This window comes from Myripristis murdjan, chromosome 6, assembly GCF_902150065.1.
Source record: "Myripristis murdjan chromosome 6, fMyrMur1.1, whole genome shotgun sequence".
NCBI lineage: Eukaryota > Metazoa > Chordata > Actinopteri > Holocentriformes > Holocentridae > Myripristis > Myripristis murdjan.
This window is the reverse complement of record NC_043985.1, coordinates 32,508,577-32,529,800: the sequence shown is the minus strand read 5'-3', so window position 1 is coordinate 32,529,800 and position 21,224 is coordinate 32,508,577. Positions and strand designations below refer to the sequence as shown.

Below are 21,224 nucleotides of genomic sequence, written 5' to 3'. Positions count from 1 at the left end.
GCCGCCGAGGCTTCTGATGATCCAGCCGCCTGGAAGACAAACAGAGAGCCCAGCTTTGTTTGAGACGATTCGACAAGCCGAGCCGCAGTGAACGCTTCATTTGAAACTCTGCCCACCGACTGCTGAAACACACACACACACACACACACACACACACACACACACACACACCGTGTTCATCTGAGATACTGTCATGGCTGCAGTTTACAAAGAGTTTCACTGTCTGGAGCTGGAAATTGAGCCGCCTCATGGGGGAATAACGGTCTGAAAATCAAAAATACACATCATAGCCTTCATCTGCCTGTCTGTCTGCCTGTCTCTCTGTCTACCTGCCTGTCTCTCTGTCTGTCTGTCTATCTGTCTGTCTGTCTGTCTGTCTATCTGTCAGTCTGTCAGTCTGTCTCTCTGTCTGTCTCTCTATCTGTCTGTCTATCTGTCAGTCTGTCTACCTGTCTGTCTGTCTGTCTATCTGTCAGTCTGTCTGTCTGTCTGTCTGTCTACCTGCCTGTCTGTCTCTCTGTCAGTCTGTCTGTCTGCCTGCCTGTCAGTCTGTCTGTCTGTCTGCCTGCCTGTCTACCTGCCTGTCTGTCTGTCTGTCTGTCTGTCTGTCTCTATGTCAGTCTGTCTGTCTGTCTGTCTATCTGTCTGTCTCTCTGTCAGTCTGTCTGTCTGCCTGCCTGTCTGTCTACCTGCCTGTCTGTCTGCCTGTCTGTCTGTCTCTCTGTCAGTCTGTCTGTCTGTCTGTCTGTCTATCTGTCTGTCTCTCTGTCAGTCTGTCTGTCTGCCTGCCTGTCTGTCTACCTGCCTGTCTGTCTGCCTGTCTGTCTGTCTCTCTGTCAGTCTGTCTGTCTACCTGTCTGTCTGTCTGCCTGCAGCTCTCTGCCTCTCTGGGGTTTAATTAGAGCTGCTGAGCTGTGTGTGAATAATGCAGCACCTGAACACACCTGAGCGGGCTGCTCAAACACACGGCGGGGCGAGCGAGCAGCAGGAGGACAGAGAGAGAGAGAGAGAGAGAGGGAGAGAGAGAGAGGGGGATGGAGGGAGGGAGGTGAGGCGGGAGGTCAGGCAGCAGGAGCAGCTCCTCATGCGGCCTTCACATCACTGTAATGATCAGGTTTATTGATCACACACACACACACACACACACACACACACACACACACATACACATATCACGGATATCCTCCTTCATTTTTTTTTTTATTGAAAAATAAAACATTATAGAAATATAAATATTAAAATAAAAGCTTTGAAAATAAACATTCCAGCAGAGCAACCGTCTGCATTTTATTTATTTTTTATTTATTAATTTTACTGTGCATTTGCTTTAAATTCATATTTCTTCTTTATATTATGATCATATTTTTCTCTGTTATTCACATTTTTATCAATTTTGTGCTGCACTTTACAAACGATTGTGATGAGTGCTCTGTAAATGTTATTATTATTATTATTATTATTATCATTATTATCATTATTATCATTATCATTATTATCATTATTATCATTATTATTATTATTATCAGCTGTGGTGATGGTGGTGTTGTTTATATTTGTGCTGCAATCTGTATGAATTGTTGTATTGCTGTGATTTTTTTTGTTATAAATAATAGAAATTCAGGTGAGGATGTTCTCATCCTCAGGCTGACTGCATGTGAGAAAACACTGGGCTGTTTGCGCCACCTAGTGGTGTAACACAGAATAAATCTGTTCCGTGTCCTGTTGTGAAAACTCAGAACAGCAGAATTTCATAGAGTATGTTAAAAAAAAAAAAAAAAGAGTTCCTGTTGTGTCAGATCTGATGCAGGCTGACAGACACTCACACAGAAACATTACAGTCTCTTTTTTAATTTAAAATTGAATGCCTGAACCTCTCCAGTATATACAGTAGTCTTAAATAAAACTATAAATAACTAAAAATAAACCTTTTCCCTTAATTTGTGACAAATAGTTAAACCAAACATCTGAAGTTTTCAAATTTAGACTTCAAACCAGCAAAAATCTGTCATGAAAATAAAAAATCTCTCATCAGCTGTAAAATAATAAATAGTTAGATAGACAGATAGATAGATAGATAGACAGACAGATAGATAGATAGATGGATAGATAGATAGGAAAGTGGTCTTAGTAATTGAAATGTTGCTTTCAAGTGCAAAGTGAAAATCAAGCGTTCAAGCGGAGAACCAACACACTCAACACACACTTACAGAGTTGACGGGGAGTCCCTGAACGCACCAGCCGAACATCCCCAGCTCCTGATTGGTCGGTTATCTTCCGCTCCGGACACGTGACTCGGAAGATGGCTGCCTGCACCGCGAGTAAAGATGGTGAGTTGTTGTTCGTTAAAGCAGTGAGGAGATCAGGTGGAGCTTCTTACAGGTTTATCCTCCGGAAGTCAAACCTGAAGGACAAACCGAGCCGCGCGGCGCGGAGGCTGCGGCTAGCGGCTAGGCTAACCAGGCTAACCGTGCTAACCATGCTAACCAGGCTAACAATGCTAAGCACTAACAGCCGTGAGCTAACAGAGAGCTGGGAGTTTACCTGCCGGACAGGTGACAGGTGACAACAGCTGCAGAGTCAGCAGCCTCTCAGCCTCTCCTCCGCTCTGTAGGGAAAAAAGAGAAAACCACAAACGTCACCAGTTAGACAGTAAACACAAACATCCCCTCTCTGCATGTTTACCTGTCTGTCTGTCTGTCTGTCTGTCATACAGGTAACCAGGTAACTAGTCTAATGACATGTAGCCTAGTCTGGTCTAAAGTGCCACTATAAAGTGAAAGTAATCTGCTCTTTTCTAATCTAGTCTAATCTACTGTATTCTGTGAGTACAGTCTAGTATTCTGGTCTAATCTGTCATCTCGTCCAGATTAATCTGACCTCATCATTTGTAGTCTGATTTTGACACAGTGTTTAGCCCTGTACAGTATAATGTAATGTCTGTTGTTTTTTATACTGTAATCTGAATATCACCTAACCTACTTTATGCTAGACTAATCTAATCTAGTGCAATATAATGTAATGTATATAATACTGGTTATTCAGTTGTTTACACTGTTTAGTCTGTTGTTGTACATTCTGTTTTATCTAGCTATTCTAAATTGCACTCATTACTATTTAGCTCCTGTTTTTTAGCACTAGTTATATAGACCATATCATACCAGTTATATAGACTATATTTATGTATAATATTTATATTTATATATACCTAAACGGTCCCACAATTCCATCTCTGCTGTAACCCGGAAGCCAAGCAACGACATTTCGTTGCCAAAATCTCACTGCTGTGTTTTTTTGTGCAATGACAATAAAAGAAGTCTAAGTCTAAGTCTAAGTCTAGTCTAGTTTAGTCCTCTCTAATTTAATGTAATTTAATCTAAATTTTGACAAAGCTAGACTAGCATAATCTAATTTAACCTACTCTAGTCCAGTCTAATCTGGTGTGATGTAATCTGTGTTCCTGTGCAGGGGAGCAGGACAGCATCCTGGAGCCGCTGTGTTTCCCGGAGTCGCCTGCAGGGGGCGGCGGCGGCGGCGCTGCGGGGGCGGAGCCTCTGCTGTGCCTGCTGTGCGCGGAGTCGGTGGGGCCGCGGGACCGGGACGTCCTGCTGAGACACGTCCTGCTGCAGCACCGGCTCGTCATCGCCGACGTCAAACTGATCGCAGACCTGCCCAAGTACGACGCCGCCGGATTATCACCTGATAATCTGATAATCTGATACATACTGAAAAGACTAACAAGTAGATGTGGTAAACATTAAAGTGTCCTGAGTGCAGCCGTTAGGGTCCTGATTAGTCAACAGCTCCACACAGTTTCCTCTGCAGGGTTTATCTGTTTGTCAGGACGCAGCAGGAGGAGGCAGTTTGCTGTTACTGACCAGCTGTTAGCCAAAGCTGTTTTTTAAGGCCGATGGAATCAGTTTTACAACTAAACTGATGATATTTTGTGCAGATTTGACCATTTACATGCCAAAAACATGTGAAAAAACCTCCAGACAGTAAACAGCCTGACCCGAGGCCCCGAGGCCCCGCGGCCCGGCTGCTGCTGGTTTCAGCTGGATTAGCAGAGCGAGTCAGGACTGAGGCCTGTATCACAAAGCAAGCTTAGTTTTCGCTGGATTAGCCAGACCTATCCATCTACACTAATCCAGATCATGTTGATCAGGGATAACTGGTATCACGACGCTGGTTATCAGCTCGCTCACTCGATCCAGGTTTGCCTCATCAAGAGCCGTGAACGCGCACGTATAAGGGGCGGGTTCTGAGGCAGCCGACCAATCACAAACATGAGCCACAAGGAAAAACGCACAGCGTGTTTCACGGCGGAGGAGCAGCGTATTATCGCCTACTGGAAAAGTATGAGGAGGAGCGGCGTACTAGACTGGAAAAGTATGAGGAGGAAAACAACATCTGCACACTAAATTGAACACCGCGGCTGCTGCGAAGAGAAGGCAGAACTCTTGGCAACGAATTGCCGACTGCATAAATGCACAAATTACACATCAAGTCCACATCTGACGCTGAAACCTATGAACTCACTGCACAGATGTGCTGCGTGTATGACCGGTATAATTTAAATCCTCCATGTGTAACCCCTCAGCACAGGAATAATTTGCCCCCCAAAAATATTTAGAGCTAATTAATTGTGCCATTTTAAATGTCCCTAAAATGTTGTGAAACGCCTCTAAAAATACTTTTGATTATCAAATTTCCTTTAATGATCTCTTGTGTGTGTTCCTCTCCTACAGAGTGTCAGCTGTGTATAGCAGGCAGCTGTTAGACAGGCTGAAGCTGCTTCACATTACATACATTACATTACATCCTCTCTCTCATACAGAGAGTCGTCGGCAAAATCTAACGGGTTTGATCGGTCAAGGAAAATCCTTTCACGCTGTAATGCTCTCCGGGATCCACAATGATTGGACAGGCCACGGTTTGGCAAACAGCTGATTGGCCAGGGGGCGGTGCTTTATGTCGGATTAGGACAGGTTTTCTATCCCAATTGGAGGTGAACCAGCTTTGTGATACAGAAAATCCGGAGTTGAGCCTGAAGTTATGTCGCTAACCCCTTAATCCCGCTTCGTGATACAGGCCTCTGGACAGTAATCTGAAAGAAAACACTGATTTCTTTAGCAGGAGGGAGCGCTGACTCTCCTCGCCTCACTAATGAAGATGTGAGTTTCACCTTCCTCTCTCTAAACTCACATCTTCACCACTGATGACCAGCCAGCATCCAGTTTTTATTAAAGACCCACAGCGGCCCAGAGGTTCGGTTTACAGATGTGTCGGTCTAATGACAATAGACATGATATTTTAAAAACAAATTCTGATATCATGTTAACAGCATCCATATCATAAGACTGTGTAAATACTTTTGTAGGCCTCTGTACCGTTATGATCACAGACAGTGGTTACAGACTCGCTCTGCCTCCCTAAACATGCATTTTGAGAGAAGAAAAGCACAATAAACAAAGATGAACTTGACTGATAGAATTATTGTTATTAATGTTATTTTAAATCTGCAGATATTGTGATAGTATTGTTATCGTGAATTCTCGTGGCCACGACGATGACGGGTGTGCAGCTCCGTCCTCAGGTGCTGACGGTCTGTCCTCCTGTCTGTCTGTCTGTCTGTCTGTCTGTCTGTCTGTCCCGGCAGGTACCTGCTCTACTGGAAGGGCCGCTTCCTTGAGCAGCCGCTCACAGATTTCTGCAGCGTCATCAAAACCAACTCCACCGGGCCGGTCGGTGAGTCGCCTCACACGCACCTCACCGCAGTGTTTTCTAGCAGGAGATTTGTTCTTGTTAAACGTGCTACTCAGTCTAAGAGGCCACTCACACTGGCAAGTTTGATCCGCACCCAAGCACGATTGCCCCTAAAATCCGGATTCTTTGACCAGTGTGATCGCTCCGTATCGTGCTTGAATACAGTACACTTCCCCCGCTCTGGCACGGTTGGAGGGGGTGTGCTTCAGCGCGGTACGGGCGCGTACACGAGCACATGCACGGTCACGCACGCAGTGCGCAGACGTAAATCATGCAACTTTCCTCCTGCCTCTGCAAAATTGTTTAATGTGAGCAGCTTGATTACCGGCGAATGGCCGCATTGCGCAATCAATAATCAACCATGTTGTCTGTGTCACTGTCCGTTGTGCTGCTGCAACTGCGTATAAACAAAAGTCGGTTTATAATGACAGTACAGCAGTCTGTGTGCGGAGATCCGGCAGACCTGGTGCTGGCCGGCACCGCGTCGGCACCGGCCGGCACTGGCCGCGGCACCGCGCGGTGTGCGGCCACCCGGTCACCCGGTCTGCCGGATCTGCCAGGTGCCGCTCCGGCTGTCAGGTGGACCTTTCTGAAGAAGGAGGAAGTTACCTCCGAAACTGTCAAGGTAAATAAACATCCCATGTCTGATTAAAAGGACCAAAAACGTTTTTTAATTAAAAGGAAGACATGTTGAATGTATTTGAACTATACTGATTTATAATGACGTCGGGCCATGCCTGTTGTCGTGATGACGTGCACACCGGGGGCAATCGTGCTTGGGCGCGTTTGGGCTTTAGGTAATGTGAGTGCAGGCCAGCCGGGGACTGGGGAGGGGGGGATTTTGGCTTTAGCACGATATGGGCTCAAACTTGCCAATGTGAGTGGGCCCTAATTCACATTTTGACTCCGTCTTCTTAAAGGTTGAGAGCATTGTTTCAGCCCTCGCTTCACTGCTGATCCTGATGCCGATGAGCTGCAGCTTCCTGGTTGGCAGTCATAAATGGCACAAGGTTGCTTTTCTGAAACAGGAAGATCAGTGTAAACTCTTAAAATGTTCTCCTGAAGAACGAAGGCCCATCGCCCATGTTTTGTCAGTAATCACAGACAGTTACAAGGATACAAGGAAGTTTATTTGTCATTATACAACAGGTTGAATAATGAAATTAAAGTGTGGTTCCCTCTTGATTGATTAATTGATTGATTGTGTAGAAAATAGAATTATTAAGCCTGGAGGAGTGCAGATGGTGCATTTAGTAGTCTCACAGCCTGAGGGAAGAAGCTGCTCTGTAGTCTGGTGGTACGGCAGCGGATACTTCTGTATCTTTAGCCTGACGGCAGCAGGGTGAACAGGCTGTGGCTGGGGTGGCTGTTGTCTTTTAGGATCTCACCTCACCTCCCCGATATCACTGAGGCTTGGTAGATGGGTGCCAATGATGTTATGGGCAGTTTTAATCACTCGTTGCAGAGTCTTCCTGTCCTGGGCCGTGCACATCCCATGCCAGTTTGTGATGTTTCCAGTCAGGATGCTTTCAATCGCTCCTTTGTAGAAGCTGACAAGAACTTGGCGTGGGAATTTTGCTTTCTTAAGTTTCCTTAAGAAATACAGTCGTTTCTGAGCTTTTTTAACCAGGGCAGAGATATGTGAAGTCCATGTCAGGTTCTCTGTTATGTTGATTCCCAGGAACTTGAAACTGCTCACTTGCTCCACCTCAGCTCCATTGATGTAGACAGGGTTGTGTGTCTTTGCCTTCTTTTTTTCTAAAATCAACTATCAGCTCTTTGGTTTTGCTGACGTTGAGCAGTAGGTTGTTTTCTGTGCACCATTCTGCGAGATGGTTGATTTCCTCCTGATATGAAAACTCATCATTGTTGGAAAGACAGTCGTATTCTTCTGGGACTTGTTTTGGCTGCTTCTGCGTGGGACTCTGCCGGCTGGGCGGGGTCTAGCTACAGCGTGGAAGGTTACGGTCCGAAATGCAGTGCTTTGGTTTGTGAAAAAAGCAGTTCTGTTCCATACGGAGCTGATGATCAGTTTGCTAACCCTTTTTTCAGGTGACCATTCTGAGAACATACACCAAACTTCCCATTTCGGAAAAGCAGTGTTATCTTAGTTTTTCAGACCCATTTATGATCGGCCCACTGACCGCTGCTGTAGCCTGCAACACCCCGACATCAGGATCAATACTGAAGCACATCGATTATTAGGATCAATACTGAAGTGACCGGTAAAATGATGCTCTCTACGCCTGAGGATGATGCTGGATAATCTGTAAATAGGGTCTAGGCTGCAAAATAGCAAAGCTGTCCTTCAGAGAGACCTAGTTAAATATGTTTAAGCACATGTGCCCGTCATACCTGCTGACCAGCTGCTGTCGTCTCAGAGAAACAGGAGGAGTACTTCCTGCTGTGCGACATCCTGCCGGAGGACCGCCTCCTCCGAGAGAAGCTGCAGCAGAAACGCCTGGTGAGCATCCACCTTCATCACGACGCCTCAGACACCGAGACTTCCTGATTTACTGCGACCAATCAGAAGCTGCGGCTGATCTCTGGCATTGTAGGCCGAAGATTCAAACCGCTCAGTTAAACATTTTACATTTGTTTTAAATCAGAAATCAGCTCTTACAACCAAATCCAAGCCCCACAGTTGTGATTTAGGACAACATCAGTTTATAATTTATATAGGCTGTATATATTTTAATAAGAGTTAACTAATATTGTTCCTTATTGAGTGTAGGACAACTGAAACAATAAGCCAAAGAAAATTCATCAGTTATAATTTTGATGATTGTCATTTAAAATGCCAAACATCTGCTGCCTCCAGCTTCACTGAGATGCTGAGATTGTCTTACTTTTCTCCATTTATGTCTTTATTAAATTAATATTTTGTGTTTTTTGTCAGTTAGTCAGACTCAGGACTGATGAAGAAAAACTTTTGAAAACGTCACTTTGGGTCTCTGATCATTTCCCATGAGACTTTGCCTACACTTTTAACTTTACACACTAAATGAGTGATCCAAAACTGACAGATCAATCAATAATAAGAATAATCTGTATTATAGATACACTTGTCCCCTATAATGAAATTGAGGTGGGCTCCTCTTAATCTCTGATGCATATTATCTTGGCTGACTTTTACAAACTTTGGGAAATTTTGCATCTCGTTTTCTGATTCACGCATTTTAAGAATTTAACTGCGTGGCCTACAGGGGGCAGTACAGTGTTTATTTACCGGTTTGTCAGTGTGTTGTGTGATACTGCATCTTGGACACCACTGGATAGATCTGGATGAAGTGATGATACTCCCTGTTGTTCCTCTGTGGTTTGAATGTGACCTCGCTGCAGGAGGAGATCCTGGAGCAGCAGCAGAAGGAGCGAGACGACAGCAGCTTCCAGCGGCTCTGCATGTTCTGCAGCGAGGAGTTCACTGGAAACAGGTACCGCCTCTTTATTCTTCATTAATTCGCCTTCAGAAAGTGGTCGCTAAGCCTCCTGGGGTCCCACACTCAGGGGCGCCGCCAGGAATTTTGGGCCCCATGAAAAAAAATACATATATAGTTACTCAATGATGGTTTAATAATTTCATATTAGTTTTTACCTAATTTATTGGGGCCCCTGTCAGGCAAGTGCCCTTGGAATTGTCCTAACTTTTCCCCCATATACGGCTCCCCTGCCCACACTAAAACAGCGACAATAAAAACAAAGAATAACTACACTGCAAAAACGCAAAATCTTACCAAAATTTGCCAGTTGGAAAAAGTGAAAATTCACTTGAAATAAGTGAAAATTAGCTAGAAACAAGAAACAAATTTTGCCAATGAAACAAGCAAATTTTCACTTGTTTCAAGCAAATTTTCACTTGAAACAAGAGACAATTGTCTAAAAACAAGTTACTTCTGAGGTGATCATGTCTTGTTTTAAGTGTAATGAGATATTTTGACTAGGAATAAGACATTTTTGACTTGAAATAAGACCAGTGGTGTAGTCTAGTTTATTCTAGTGGGTATACGTGCGCGCGCACATGCATGCATGCATGCATATGGGCGCACACACACATGCGCGCACACACACATGCGCGCTTTCCGAAGCGTTAACGTTAGCTCCAGCTGTAGTGTCCCCCGAAGCGGCACCATACAACTTCACTGCTTCGTTAGTAGTTTACGTAGGGTTCACATCACGCCTGACGGAAGCCCCTATGGTCAAAAAGAGCCCGCTTCGTAACACAGAGAAGGCGACTTTATGAACGGGAAAGTGAACGTTATGTCAAAAAAAACCAAAAAAAAACCATACTGATACGCATCTCTGCGCATTTTGAAGTGGTTATACGGAAATTCGGGACCTTTTCTAGTGGGTTATACGGCGTATACCTGTGTATCACGTAGACTACACCACTGAATAAGACAAATAATCTTGGTAAGATTTTGAGTTTTTGCATTGTAAAGTCACACTGTATCAGGAACATTAAAAAAAAAGCCAAATGTAAAGATAAGTGAATGAGTAAAAGAACTCCACACGACATGAACATAATGAGCTACAATGAAAGCAAAAACAAAATTGTCAGATACTCAAAGACAAAAAGCAAAAATGTATCAGTTTTTGTTTTGTGGAAACTTTTTAAAAGAAAATGTACTTGCAGTCTGATATCGATGAGAAAAAAGCACAGAAAAAAGCCACAGAGAACAGTGAACACACACACACACACACACACACACACACACACACACGCTCACTCCATCCCCACAACAACCTGTGTCCGTCTGCAGGTCGTCTCTGCTGAACCACATGGCGAGGGAGCACTCCTTCAGCATCGGGCTGCCCGACAACATCGTCTACTGCAACGAGTTCCTGGACGCCCTGCAGAGCAAACTGGACAAGTAAGAGTCTCCACCGCTGCACTAGAGGGTGTTTTCATACAAATATGTGCATAAACCAGGCGACAAAACCCAGAGAGATGATGCAGCTTTTGTTGAGCGACCGGCCTGTGATCAAACGACAAAACTTGAAAGGCCAAACCGGCTAAGCATCCGGTCTGATTTGAATGAATCCTGTATAGTCCAGTCATTTTATGAAAAAACCTAGGACAAATTGCAAGAGAAGCAAACTCAACTGATTTTGTGTCCTCAGTTTGTCCTGAGTGAGGGGAAAAAAGTCCCAAGAAATCCCATTGGTGGAAAGTTTTGAAAATCACCTATTTATGACCACATATTACCAAAAAACACTGTTTTTAACACACAGGGGAAAGGGGTTCAACATTTTACTTTCAGATATCACTATAAAAATTCACAAGTTGATTACACACACAAAGACAAGAAAAAAAGTCAATTACAAGTTCTTTGAATTATTCTGTTTACACATGCATATCACACATTATCTGATTTGATATGCGCTAATAAGGAATATAAGGAATAAATGCCAGAACAGATATTTAAACAGTGGATTAAAAGGTTACTATATATATAGTAACCTTGAATTAAAAGGTTACTATATAACAGTGAATTAAAAAGTTACTGTATATATAGTAACCTTTTAATTCACTGTTTAAATGTCTCTTCATTTATTCTTTATATTCCTTATTAGCGCATATCAAATCAGATAATGTGTGATATGCATGTGTAAACAGAATAATTCAAAGAACTTGTAATTGACTTTTTTTCTTCTCTTTGTGTGTGTAGGGGAGAGTGGGGTAATTTGTGCCAAGGGGCAAGTAGTGCCACCCCTGTTATCCAGAAAACTATAGAAGAAGTTGGTCATGTGACCACATATTTTTGAAGAGGCATCCATTTCACTCATCTTATAAAGAAGGGAGACACATGGCTTGAGAGGTAAGCACATTTCAGTTCAAAAAACATTTTTTTGCCCTCCAAAGTAAAATTTCTATGATCAAGGTTTTTTGATTGCTGTGTTTGAACAATTATAGAAAACTTTGAAAACAGTTCACACAGGTTTTAGTACTTTAGTAAGCTACACCATGAGTCTATACAGTTAGCATGATGTTAGCTCAAAACAGCTGGGGGATGCATTTTTTTTTCAAAATGGTGGGCTTGGGGTAATTTGTGCCAAAGGGCCTGGGGTAATTTGTGCCAGTGGCACAACTTGTGATTATATACTATATATTACTTTCTTGTATTTTATTGTTATTGTACATTATTTTCTTACCTTTGATCACTAAAACTATTCAGATTCAGATGAAGATGATTTGCAGGTGCCCATTTTGGAAGTTTTATTTTGTTCTGGGTATGTGTTCATGTGGCGCTCGGCCTCGTTATAGAAAAGTGGCCTGTGATCTTGTTAAAATAATAAATAAATGTTAAATAAATAATTTTGTATTGAATTTGCTTTACTTTTATATAGCATTATCATTTGTGAGATTAAAATGATCTGTTTTACTTCAATTATCAATGGCACAATTTACCCCAGTGTATTCTCTCTAATGGCACAATTTACCCCGCACTGGGGGCAAGTTGTGCCACAAAACCACTTGTTTTTCGAAAGCTATATTTCTTAAACAGTTTATATAAGATCCAAAGTGATTGTTCCCAGGGATGCACAACATCCTAAACTATATGTGCATATTTTAGTTGGAGGCATTACTGTAATCCCCTCGCTTTAAAGGCACTTTAAGTAAAAATTGGCACTATTTACCCCACTCTCCCCTAATCATCTTGTGAATTTTTATAGTGATATCTGAAAGTAAAATGTTGAACCCCTTTCCCCTGTGTGTTAAAAACAGTGTTTTTGGTATTATATGGTCATAAATAGGTGAGTTTCAAAACTTTCCACCAATGGGATTCTTTGGGACTTTTTTCCCTCACTCAGGACAAACTGAGGATCCAAAATCAGTTGAGTTTGCTTCTCTTGCAGTTTGTCCTGGGTTGACCCCAATTTTGGCCTAAAATGACTGGACTAGTAGCGATCGTGTGTCTTGTGTTGGCATCATTAGTGGACTAATCTTATTATCAAGTAGCTGCTGTTTAACTCTGAACAGTTTCATCCCAACGTGACATCTGTTAAAAAAAAAAAAAAATATATATATATATATATAAAGTGACATCAACTCATAAAAAACTGCTCATTAAGACTTCTGCCTCAAGATATTAAGATTAAATGCGTTCATGTTAAAACCTCTGCCTCAAAATACTGGCATTTGCAACGATGGAATCATGTATTTAAAGAATATTAACTGATGAGCTTCTTTTTATTTTTATCCAAAATGGAAGGTTTGCTGTAGCGTTTTGTAATGAAGTGATGCTTCACTGATTCTCATTAATTCAGCCGAGGCTCATTCGCTCTGAGCAAATAGTTTCCCCCGAGAAACACTGAAGACACGACAGTTCAGTTTAGAAAGCGTTTAAACAGGTTTGAGCTTTACAGAGCAACAACAACACACACACACACACACACACACACACACAGGCTCCGCTCCCTTATCTACAAAGCACAATTGTTATTATGTTTGGTGTCCTTTAATGTCAGGAGCACACACACACACACACACACAGAGAACGTACGTGCTGAACTAAATACGTCTTTGATTTGAAGCGACATATTAACTGGGAGCCGGTGTTTGTGCGCCCCGTCAGTCTGCAGTGTTTGTACTGTGAGAAAACCTTCCGAGATAAAACGACGCTGAAGGACCACATGAGGAAGAAAGCTCACCGCAGGATCAACGCCGGCAACCGAGAGTACGACCGCTTCTACGTCATCAACTACCTGGTAGGGCTTCACTGAGAAACACACACACACACACACACTCACCGTACTGCCGTCCTGACCCCCGACCCCCCGCAGGACCACGTCTTGGATCTCAGGGAAGGATAAAGAAAAATTAAAATAAAAATTAAAAAAACACAGGATGGGGTCAGGGCGGCTCTGAGCAGCTTTCCACACTGATTCTTTCGGGCAGTTTTAATTTATTCCTCCTCTCTTCCATTGGAAATAAAGAGCCTTTGAGAAACCAGAACAGCACAGATGACAAAAAGTCCATCTGTCAGCAGGAGAGAAATTCAGTCGCTTAATTATGAGGAGAATAACTCCAGTGGAGGTGATGATCACAGCTCTCAGATAATTTGGTATTTGAGGGGATGATGACAGGAGTGTTACCTTATATTTTCACTGATATATTCCCATGGAGGGTGAAGAGACGTCTCGAAAAATCCAAGACAGTTCCCTAATCCTGAATCTGGTCCCGAAAATTAGACTAAACCCAAAATTTTATTAATTATAGCCAAATAAAACATTAAATACTAATTGCTGTGAAAGATTATTTTGGTGTTGCCCACAGACGGCCACTCTTATGTCTATATGAAGGAACAAAAAGTTGTTTTTTTGTGTGACTTTTTGACTTTTGACTTTTTTTTGCCTCTCAGGTGTTTTACTGTTATTGTTCAGATGATCTACACACCGTCACATGCAACACACAGTCATTGCGTTTCTTTTTCCTAATGACAGATGGTTGACTTCATGCTCATGAGCAAAAATAATTAACTTTAGTGTTGAGTTTTGACTCTTGACGCTTTGACACTGAACGTCATGCAGTGGAGGCCACGCCCCTCTCATCTGGTCGCCGTGTTGCCATGGCGAGGTGACGTCATGTCCAGATGTTCCCAGCAGCTCCAGTGGAGTTTGATATCAGGGAATGTTTCAGTGATTTACAGCATCCCGGGTTTTGGTTGAGAGCGAGGTCAGAGACGTAGACGAGGCAGGCTGAGGGGAACGGCGTCGGGGGATCAGAGGGGAGGTTCCCCGTCTCAAAATGTCTCCTGACGCTTCTGTTTTCCCGCCAGGAGCTCGGGAAGACCTGGGAGGAGGTGCAGAGCGAGGACGACCGGGATTTGGTGGATGATGAAGATGAGTAAGTATCTTCAGCCTGACCGTCAGAGTGCAGTCTGCAGCCGAACCTCATCCAGGTGGGACAGAGACGCTCTGATGCCTCAGAGCCGCCTCCGAGGAATTTAGATTTTCTCACCTGGTGGCTCTAATCATTTTAAAGTAGATCCTCTCAGGGAATTCTGCTGCATCAAAAATCTATCAGATGTGACTCGACTTTATGTAGCTTTCTCCAATATGATGGACTTTTTTTTTATATATATATATATATCTGCTGCTTTGGTGTCCACACCAGTTGGGAACACATGGACAAACAGCTGAATATGAGCGTCAGTCCCCCTCTACCCATAATGCCTTATGTTTTGCACTAGCTGGATGATGTTGTTCTCAAAGTTCAGGTGAAATTAAATGGCTCTGGAATATGAACAAAATCAAATATCATATTTTTGACCAGTACCTCTATATCAATATGGTGACGATATTGTAGATTTGTAGATTTATTTATTTTTTAAAAGAAATGGGACAGCACATGTTAATGCACATATAAATGTGAACACATGAGATTGTAGCCGTGCGGCTAATTTCCATCTCTAGTCCCATTGGCAGGCTGGTGTTGTACATAACGCTCATACACAACAGAATAAAAAGAAACAAAACAAAACAAAACAAACAACATAGTTGATCATAAAACATACAGGCCAAGGCTCAGGGGTCCATGCGCATTTCACCACTGCTTAAACACTAAATTATATATCGAGGGGCTGATTAAAGTGCAAAGTGCTAAAGTGTAAAGTGCATTATTATATTGCAAATTGCCCAGCGAATATAAAGTGCTATTTTGATTGCCCAATACTCAATTGCATATTACAATAATTTAATACCAACGATGGTAATTTGTGATACCTAGAGTACCTAGTTGTATAGAAATATAAAGTGCTTGTTGCATTGCACATTGCCCTACTGCCTAATAGGTGAGAATTGCACACTACTCATTGGCGGATATTTTGATAAATAATCACCAGTAATGCCTGTATAAAATCTAAGAAGGTAAAGACAAATATTATAGCAGCAGAAACAGTGCAATAAGTTCAGTACATATATATTTTCACTGTAATGTGGGCTTTAAAAGTAGGAAGATGATATCTGTAATCCCAGATCGTATCTAGTCTCATGTCACAAGATTGATATAATATTGATATACTGGCCAACCGTAGCTCCAGTGTGTTTTATGTAATTGTTTGATATATAATCATCTCGTAGGTGTGTGTTAAACGGGTTTCAGGCACGGCGTGGAGGCAAAGAGCCAACAACATAAAGAAAAGAGGGGGAAACAAAATAAAAAATCCACTGGTGTGTTTTCCTTCCTGGTTGTTGGTTTAAATCGATAACTCTGTGGTGTGAGTGTCAGGGTCAGAGCAGGAAAACACTGCTGCTAGACGCTCATGCTGTTCTGCTGCGGTGGCGGTGACGTGTCTGTGTTCTCTGCAGTGATTGGTCGGACTGGCGGGCCCACCCGGTCTGCGCCGTGTGTCTGTTCTGTGATCAGCAGTCAGAGACCATGGACAAGATCTACACACACATGCAGGTACAGTTAAACACTTTACCGCTGTGAGGGGAAACTTTACTTTGAAAAGACTCTTCGGCTTTGAGTTTGATTTGGTGAAATTTAAATTGAAGACAGCGGAGATCAGACAGAATAAGATCTAAGGCTCTAACTAATGATTGTTTGATATTTTTTTTTCCAATAAACTGATTAATCATTTAGTCCATGAATTATCAAAAATAAAGCCAAAGTCTCACCAGAGTCCAAAGTGATGTCTTCAAATGTCTAATATAGTCGAAAGCATTAATTTCATAACGACAGGAACAGAGAAAAGGAGCGAAGCAGCACTGCAAAAACTCAAAATCTTACCAAGATTATTTGTCTTATTTCAAGTCAAAAATGTCTTATTTCTAGTCAAAATATCTCATTACACTTAAAATAATACATGATCACCTCAGAAGTAACTTGTTTTTAGACAATTGTCTCTTGTTTCAAGTGAAAATTTGCTTGTTTCATTGGCAAAATTTGTTTCTTGTTTCTAGCTAATTTTCACTTATTTCAAGTGAATTTTCACTTGAAACAAGTGAAAATTGTCTAAAAACAATTTACTTCTGAGGTGATCATGTCTTATTTTAAGTGTAATGAGATATTTTGACTAGAAATAAGACATTTTTGACTTGAAATAAGGCAAATAATCTTGGTAAGATTTTGTGTTTTTGCAGTGAGGAATCAGACAGTGGCTGTCATTTGTATTTGATAAATGGCTGTTATTATTAATCATCAAAACTATGATCAAATTTCAGTTTACGACTGATTTCAACACATGTTTATGCTGAACTGCAGTGAGAAGTTAAAATATTCTGGTTGTTTTTTTTTTGTCATTTACACAAAAACAACTTTGTCGCTCATCAGTAGCTCCTGACCCGCTGCTGCTGCTGCTGCTGAGCCACGCTGATTATTCTCCTCTGTTGTTCATCAGAGTTTATCTTGTTTTCCCAGGAGGCTCACGGCTTTGATCTTCACAGGCTGCGGACAGACCTCAGTGAGTAAAACCACAGCATGAAACAAACACTGAAACCCATGGAACAAGGACAGGATGATGGTAAACAGAGAGGGGAGCGATCTGCGGAGCACCGGACCACAGAAACAGAAGAAAAAATGATTATTATTAACGCCGGCAGAGGAACAACAGCCGTGGTGTTACTGGCAGAATGATGGGGGGGAAATAGTGTTTTAGTTATAAATGGAAACTTTTTTTGTTATACTGCCATGCTGACCCTGAATCAGTGCTTTATCCTTATTTTAGAAATTGTTTTAGTCAAAGTGGAAAAGAAATGTTGCTGCTCAGAATGCAGCAGATTCAAACAAACATCGACTTCTGGCTCTCTGGCGAAGCTTTATTAGAATCAAGCCATCATCATGACAGGAATTAAAAGCTGAAAGAAAAAATAACTCCACTCTTTAAATCAAAGTCTAGAAGAGCTTGAATCATTTAGAGGGTAAAGAGGAGTGGGCTATGATGTGCGCTGCGGTGTGAAAAGTCAAGTATTGTGGTAAAACAACAAACTTACAGCCACATCAAATTTCACATCTGATTCAGATCCTGCAGGAAAAAACACGACACTTTCTGGTTTGCTGCTCGATTTCCATCTTTACATTTGAAAGAAATGTTAAAAGCTCAAAGTCAGGAACTGTGAGGTTTGACTACACTGTTTTTATTGCTCAGTTTTTTTTTTTTGTTTTTTTTTTAAGTGATCCAGTCTTAGTCTTGGTGGTGAAGTTTCTGATTCCCAATTTTTAAGTCAAAATAAAATAATCTACAAAAATAATTTGAAACAGTCTAATCTGCCCAGTCTTTCCCTAATCTGTTAACGTCCCGCTCTGCCGCCCCCCTCCCCCCCTCAGATCTGAAGTTCTACCAGCAAGTCAAACTGGTCAACTTCATCCGGCGGGAGATCCACCAGAGCCGCTGCTACGGCTGCCAGGAGAGGTTTGGCTGCAGGGCCGAGGTCCTCGAACACATCGTGGCCGCCGGTCATGTGATGAAGCTGCCTGAGACGTCGGCCTGGGACCAGCCGCAGTAAGACCCCGAGACACATTTTCATTTTTACACGGCTCGCTTTCCACATTTTAATATATTCACATGTTTTCTGTCAGTCTTTATTCCTCATTAAGTATTTTTTTTTTTTTTGCAGTGTGCAAACATACTGCAGTTTATATTGTTATAGTTTATATTGCTGGCTGTGTACTATTGAAATACCGTCTGCATGCCCTGTTCTTATTTATATTTATATTTTTCCTTTGATGTTATTATTTGCTGCTGCAACAATTCAGTTTCCCCGCCGGGATCATTTAGGTTTCATGTAAGATGATCTGATGTAATCTAGTCTGCTCTAATCTATAGATTAATTAAATGTAAGACTTAAACAAGTATAAAATGTCTCAAATGCATTTAGTAGATTATGTTTCATTATGTTTCCTGTTCTTTTTTTTTTTTTATTCTGAACATGTCGTTCTGAGATATTTCAGATGTCTTAGGAAATCATGGAAAAGCCATTTGAAAGATTTTTAACTTCTGATAACATATAAAAGGAGGGAAGAGGGGGGAGGTTCATCTTAGTTTCTCTAATCTATGTCCTTTAACCCTTTATAGGGCACTCGTTGAAATACTTTGAAATTCAAAAAAACAACCCTAGACTGTTATTAGAGAACATGACAGGACTTTATTACTTCTATAAAATTTTTCTAAAATTTTCATTTTGTAATAGAAAATCAAGGCCAATGAGATTGGTCAAATGCCACAGTCATGTGACCTGGGATGTAGAGCGATCTTTGCTGATTGGCTGGGTGAAGACCAAATGATTTTTGAACTAACTGAGACAGGGGATGGGCCTGATATGTAAAATTTCTGAAATTACCAAAAATAGTCACTTGCCCTATAAAGGGTTAAGATGACAATCCAAAAATGCCACTGTCCAACCAAAATGATGTGCTCTCGATCGTCCTCAGGTATTACTTCCCCACCTACGAGAACGACGCCCTCCTGTGCACGCTGACGGACAGCGACGGTGAAAGCGGCGGGACGGACAGGAGCGAGGACGTCCCGGTGATCGCCGAGGACATTTCCAACCTGCACACGCTGAAGCAGACCAGCGTCCTCAAACAGCTGCTGAGGAACCGCAGCTCCTGCAGCTAGCGCCCCGCTCCGGAGGGACGGACGGGCGGATGGACGGATGGACGGATTTCTGGGCGTTTTCACACTCGTCCTCTCGTCTGCGTCAGGGCGGTGCCGTGTCCACAAACGAACCCTCCTGCTGTGACTGTTTCTGCTGGATGTTTGCGGCTGTGATGAGTGTCGTCTCTCATAAAGTGTTAAACAAACTCTGGGGCTGGAGATGCTGATGCTCGGGATTGGTTCAGTTGAAGTGATAATACAGTCTTTTCCATGTTGCCTGATGTTTAGCGCTGATTCTCCAGTCCAAGGATCTGCTTTTCTCCAGAGGAAACATGTCAGCCTTTGGTGATTTAGAAATTGCAATAGACAACATGATGTTTATTTTTTTTTATTATTATTTTATTATTTTGTTTTTAGTTATTGTGCAGCCATATTTTGCACTTAAGAAGCCTCAGACGCCTTGACAGCAAAGCAGAATCAGCTGTAGCAGTTTTGGTGTTGATGAACATTTTACACTGCAAAAACTCAAAATCTTACCAAGATTATTTGTCTTATTTCAAGTCAAAAATGTCTTATTACTACTCAAAATATCTCATTACACTTAAAATAAGACATGATCACCTCAGAAGTAACTTGTTTTTAGACAATTGTCTCTTGTTTCAAGTGAAAATTTGCTTGAAACAAGTGAAAATTTGCTTGTTTCATTGGCAAAATCTGTTTCTTGTTTCTAGCTAATTTTCCCTTATTTCAAGTGAATTTTCACTTTTTCCACTGGCAAATTTTGCCAATGAAACAAGCAAATTTTCACTTGTTTCACGTGAATTTTCACTTGAAACAAGTGAAAATTGTCTAAAAACAATTTACTTCTGCGGTGATCATGTCTTATTTTAAGTGCAATGAAATATTTTAATTGAAATTTATTTATTTGGATAAACCCCTTGAGATGCATCATCTCGTTTTCAACGGGGTCCAGACATATAAACAAACATGGACTCAACAAAGTACAGAATACACCGAAACAAAACAAATAAACAGAAAACAGAACAATACAATGACAAATGATAACAAAACATTTTGACTAGTAATAAGACATTTTTGACTTGAAATAAGACAAATAATCTTGGTAAGAATTTGCGTTTTTGCAGTGTAATTTTCTGTTGTTCTAACATCCATGGAGGCAACAACAGGGATCGTACACAAAATACTTTGCTCAGATGTCAATATGATTACATACTTAATGTGGACTTTATTTTGCATTGTAAATGGAGGAATTGTTCAGCAGTTGTGAATGAAATTGCTCACTCTTTCTCAATTTTTTTTCTTCTGACTTTCTGTTCACAGTTTCAAAGTGAGTGCAATGCAGATTAAATACTGAATTTATATTTTTCTAAAAGTACCAAAAGCCCTGAGCTGTGTATGTCACACAGAGAATATTAAAGGCCTGTGGCTGAGTACCTTCAACCGACTGTTGAATAAATGTCCATTATTATTTTCCAGGTTTCGTCCGTGTGTGTGTGTGTGTGTGTCCAGCCTCGGCATCAGTCTACCGGTGGCTCTCAGCCTTGTTGTTTTTGGCAGGTACGATGTTCTGCGAGGCTTTGCCGAGCGCCACCTGCCGAATGGACGAGCCGAACTGCAGCGTGCTGAGCGTCTCCGCCACGTCCTTCACGTCTGGACTCACGTTCACAAACACACAGCACTGCAGGGAAGCAGAGGACACCGTGAGGTTAACGTCGTCTGTGGCTGAAACTAAAAACCTGTTTCTTTTGTGATTAGTCTTTTTTTGATTGATTGATAACCAATTTTGTGTTTGAAATGTCAAAAACAAGAAGTTATCACAGCCCAAATTAGTTTTTACAATGGCTTCTCTATTCGTACCAGCAGACAAAAAAACAAAACAAATGCTTGGTGTTTTTACTC

The 21,224-nt window shown here is 41.7% G+C and overlaps 1 protein-coding gene across 3 annotated transcripts; it reads left to right on the top strand.

The window, feature by feature from the left end:
• The first annotated feature begins 2,250 nt into the window (after positions 1-2,250).
• On the top strand, positions 2,251-19,925 carry znf277 (zinc finger protein 277). Of its 3 annotated transcripts, none has more exons than XM_030053061.1 (13): positions 2,251-2,327; positions 3,466-3,673; positions 5,657-5,745; positions 8,145-8,227; positions 9,106-9,197; positions 10,524-10,634; positions 13,341-13,473; positions 14,544-14,611; positions 16,075-16,171; positions 17,129-17,171; positions 18,035-18,209; positions 19,139-19,329; positions 19,368-19,925. In XM_030053061.1, exons 1-12 carry the CDS (start codon positions 2,300-2,302, stop codon positions 19,323-19,325), a joined length of 1,314 nt encoding a protein of 437 aa, XP_029908921.1. In that variant the 5' UTR covers positions 2,251-2,299; the 3' UTR covers positions 19,326-19,329; positions 19,368-19,925. The 3 variants fall into 3 exon arrangements, with proteins under 3 accessions (XP_029908921.1, XP_029908923.1, XP_029908920.1); XM_030053063.1 differs by having other exon boundaries at positions 19,139-19,350; positions 19,385-19,925; XM_030053060.1 differs by having other exon boundaries at positions 19,139-19,925.
• Positions 19,926-21,224: the final 1,299 nt, after the last annotated feature.

What these genes read in the sequence shown, in the direction of transcription:
- znf277 (XM_030053061.1), top strand. Translation starts at nt 2,300, where the DNA reads ATGGCTGCCTGCACCGCGAGTAAAGATG. An exon ending in CTGATCGCAGACCTGCCCAA is followed by an intron (nt 3,674 to 5,656) that starts GTACGACGCCGC and finishes CTGTCCCGGCAG; the next exon opens with GTACCTGCTCTACTGGAAGG. An exon ending in TTGGTGGATGATGAAGATGA is followed by an intron (nt 14,612 to 16,074) that starts GTAAGTATCTTC and finishes TGTTCTCTGCAG; the next exon opens with TGATTGGTCGGACTGGCGGG.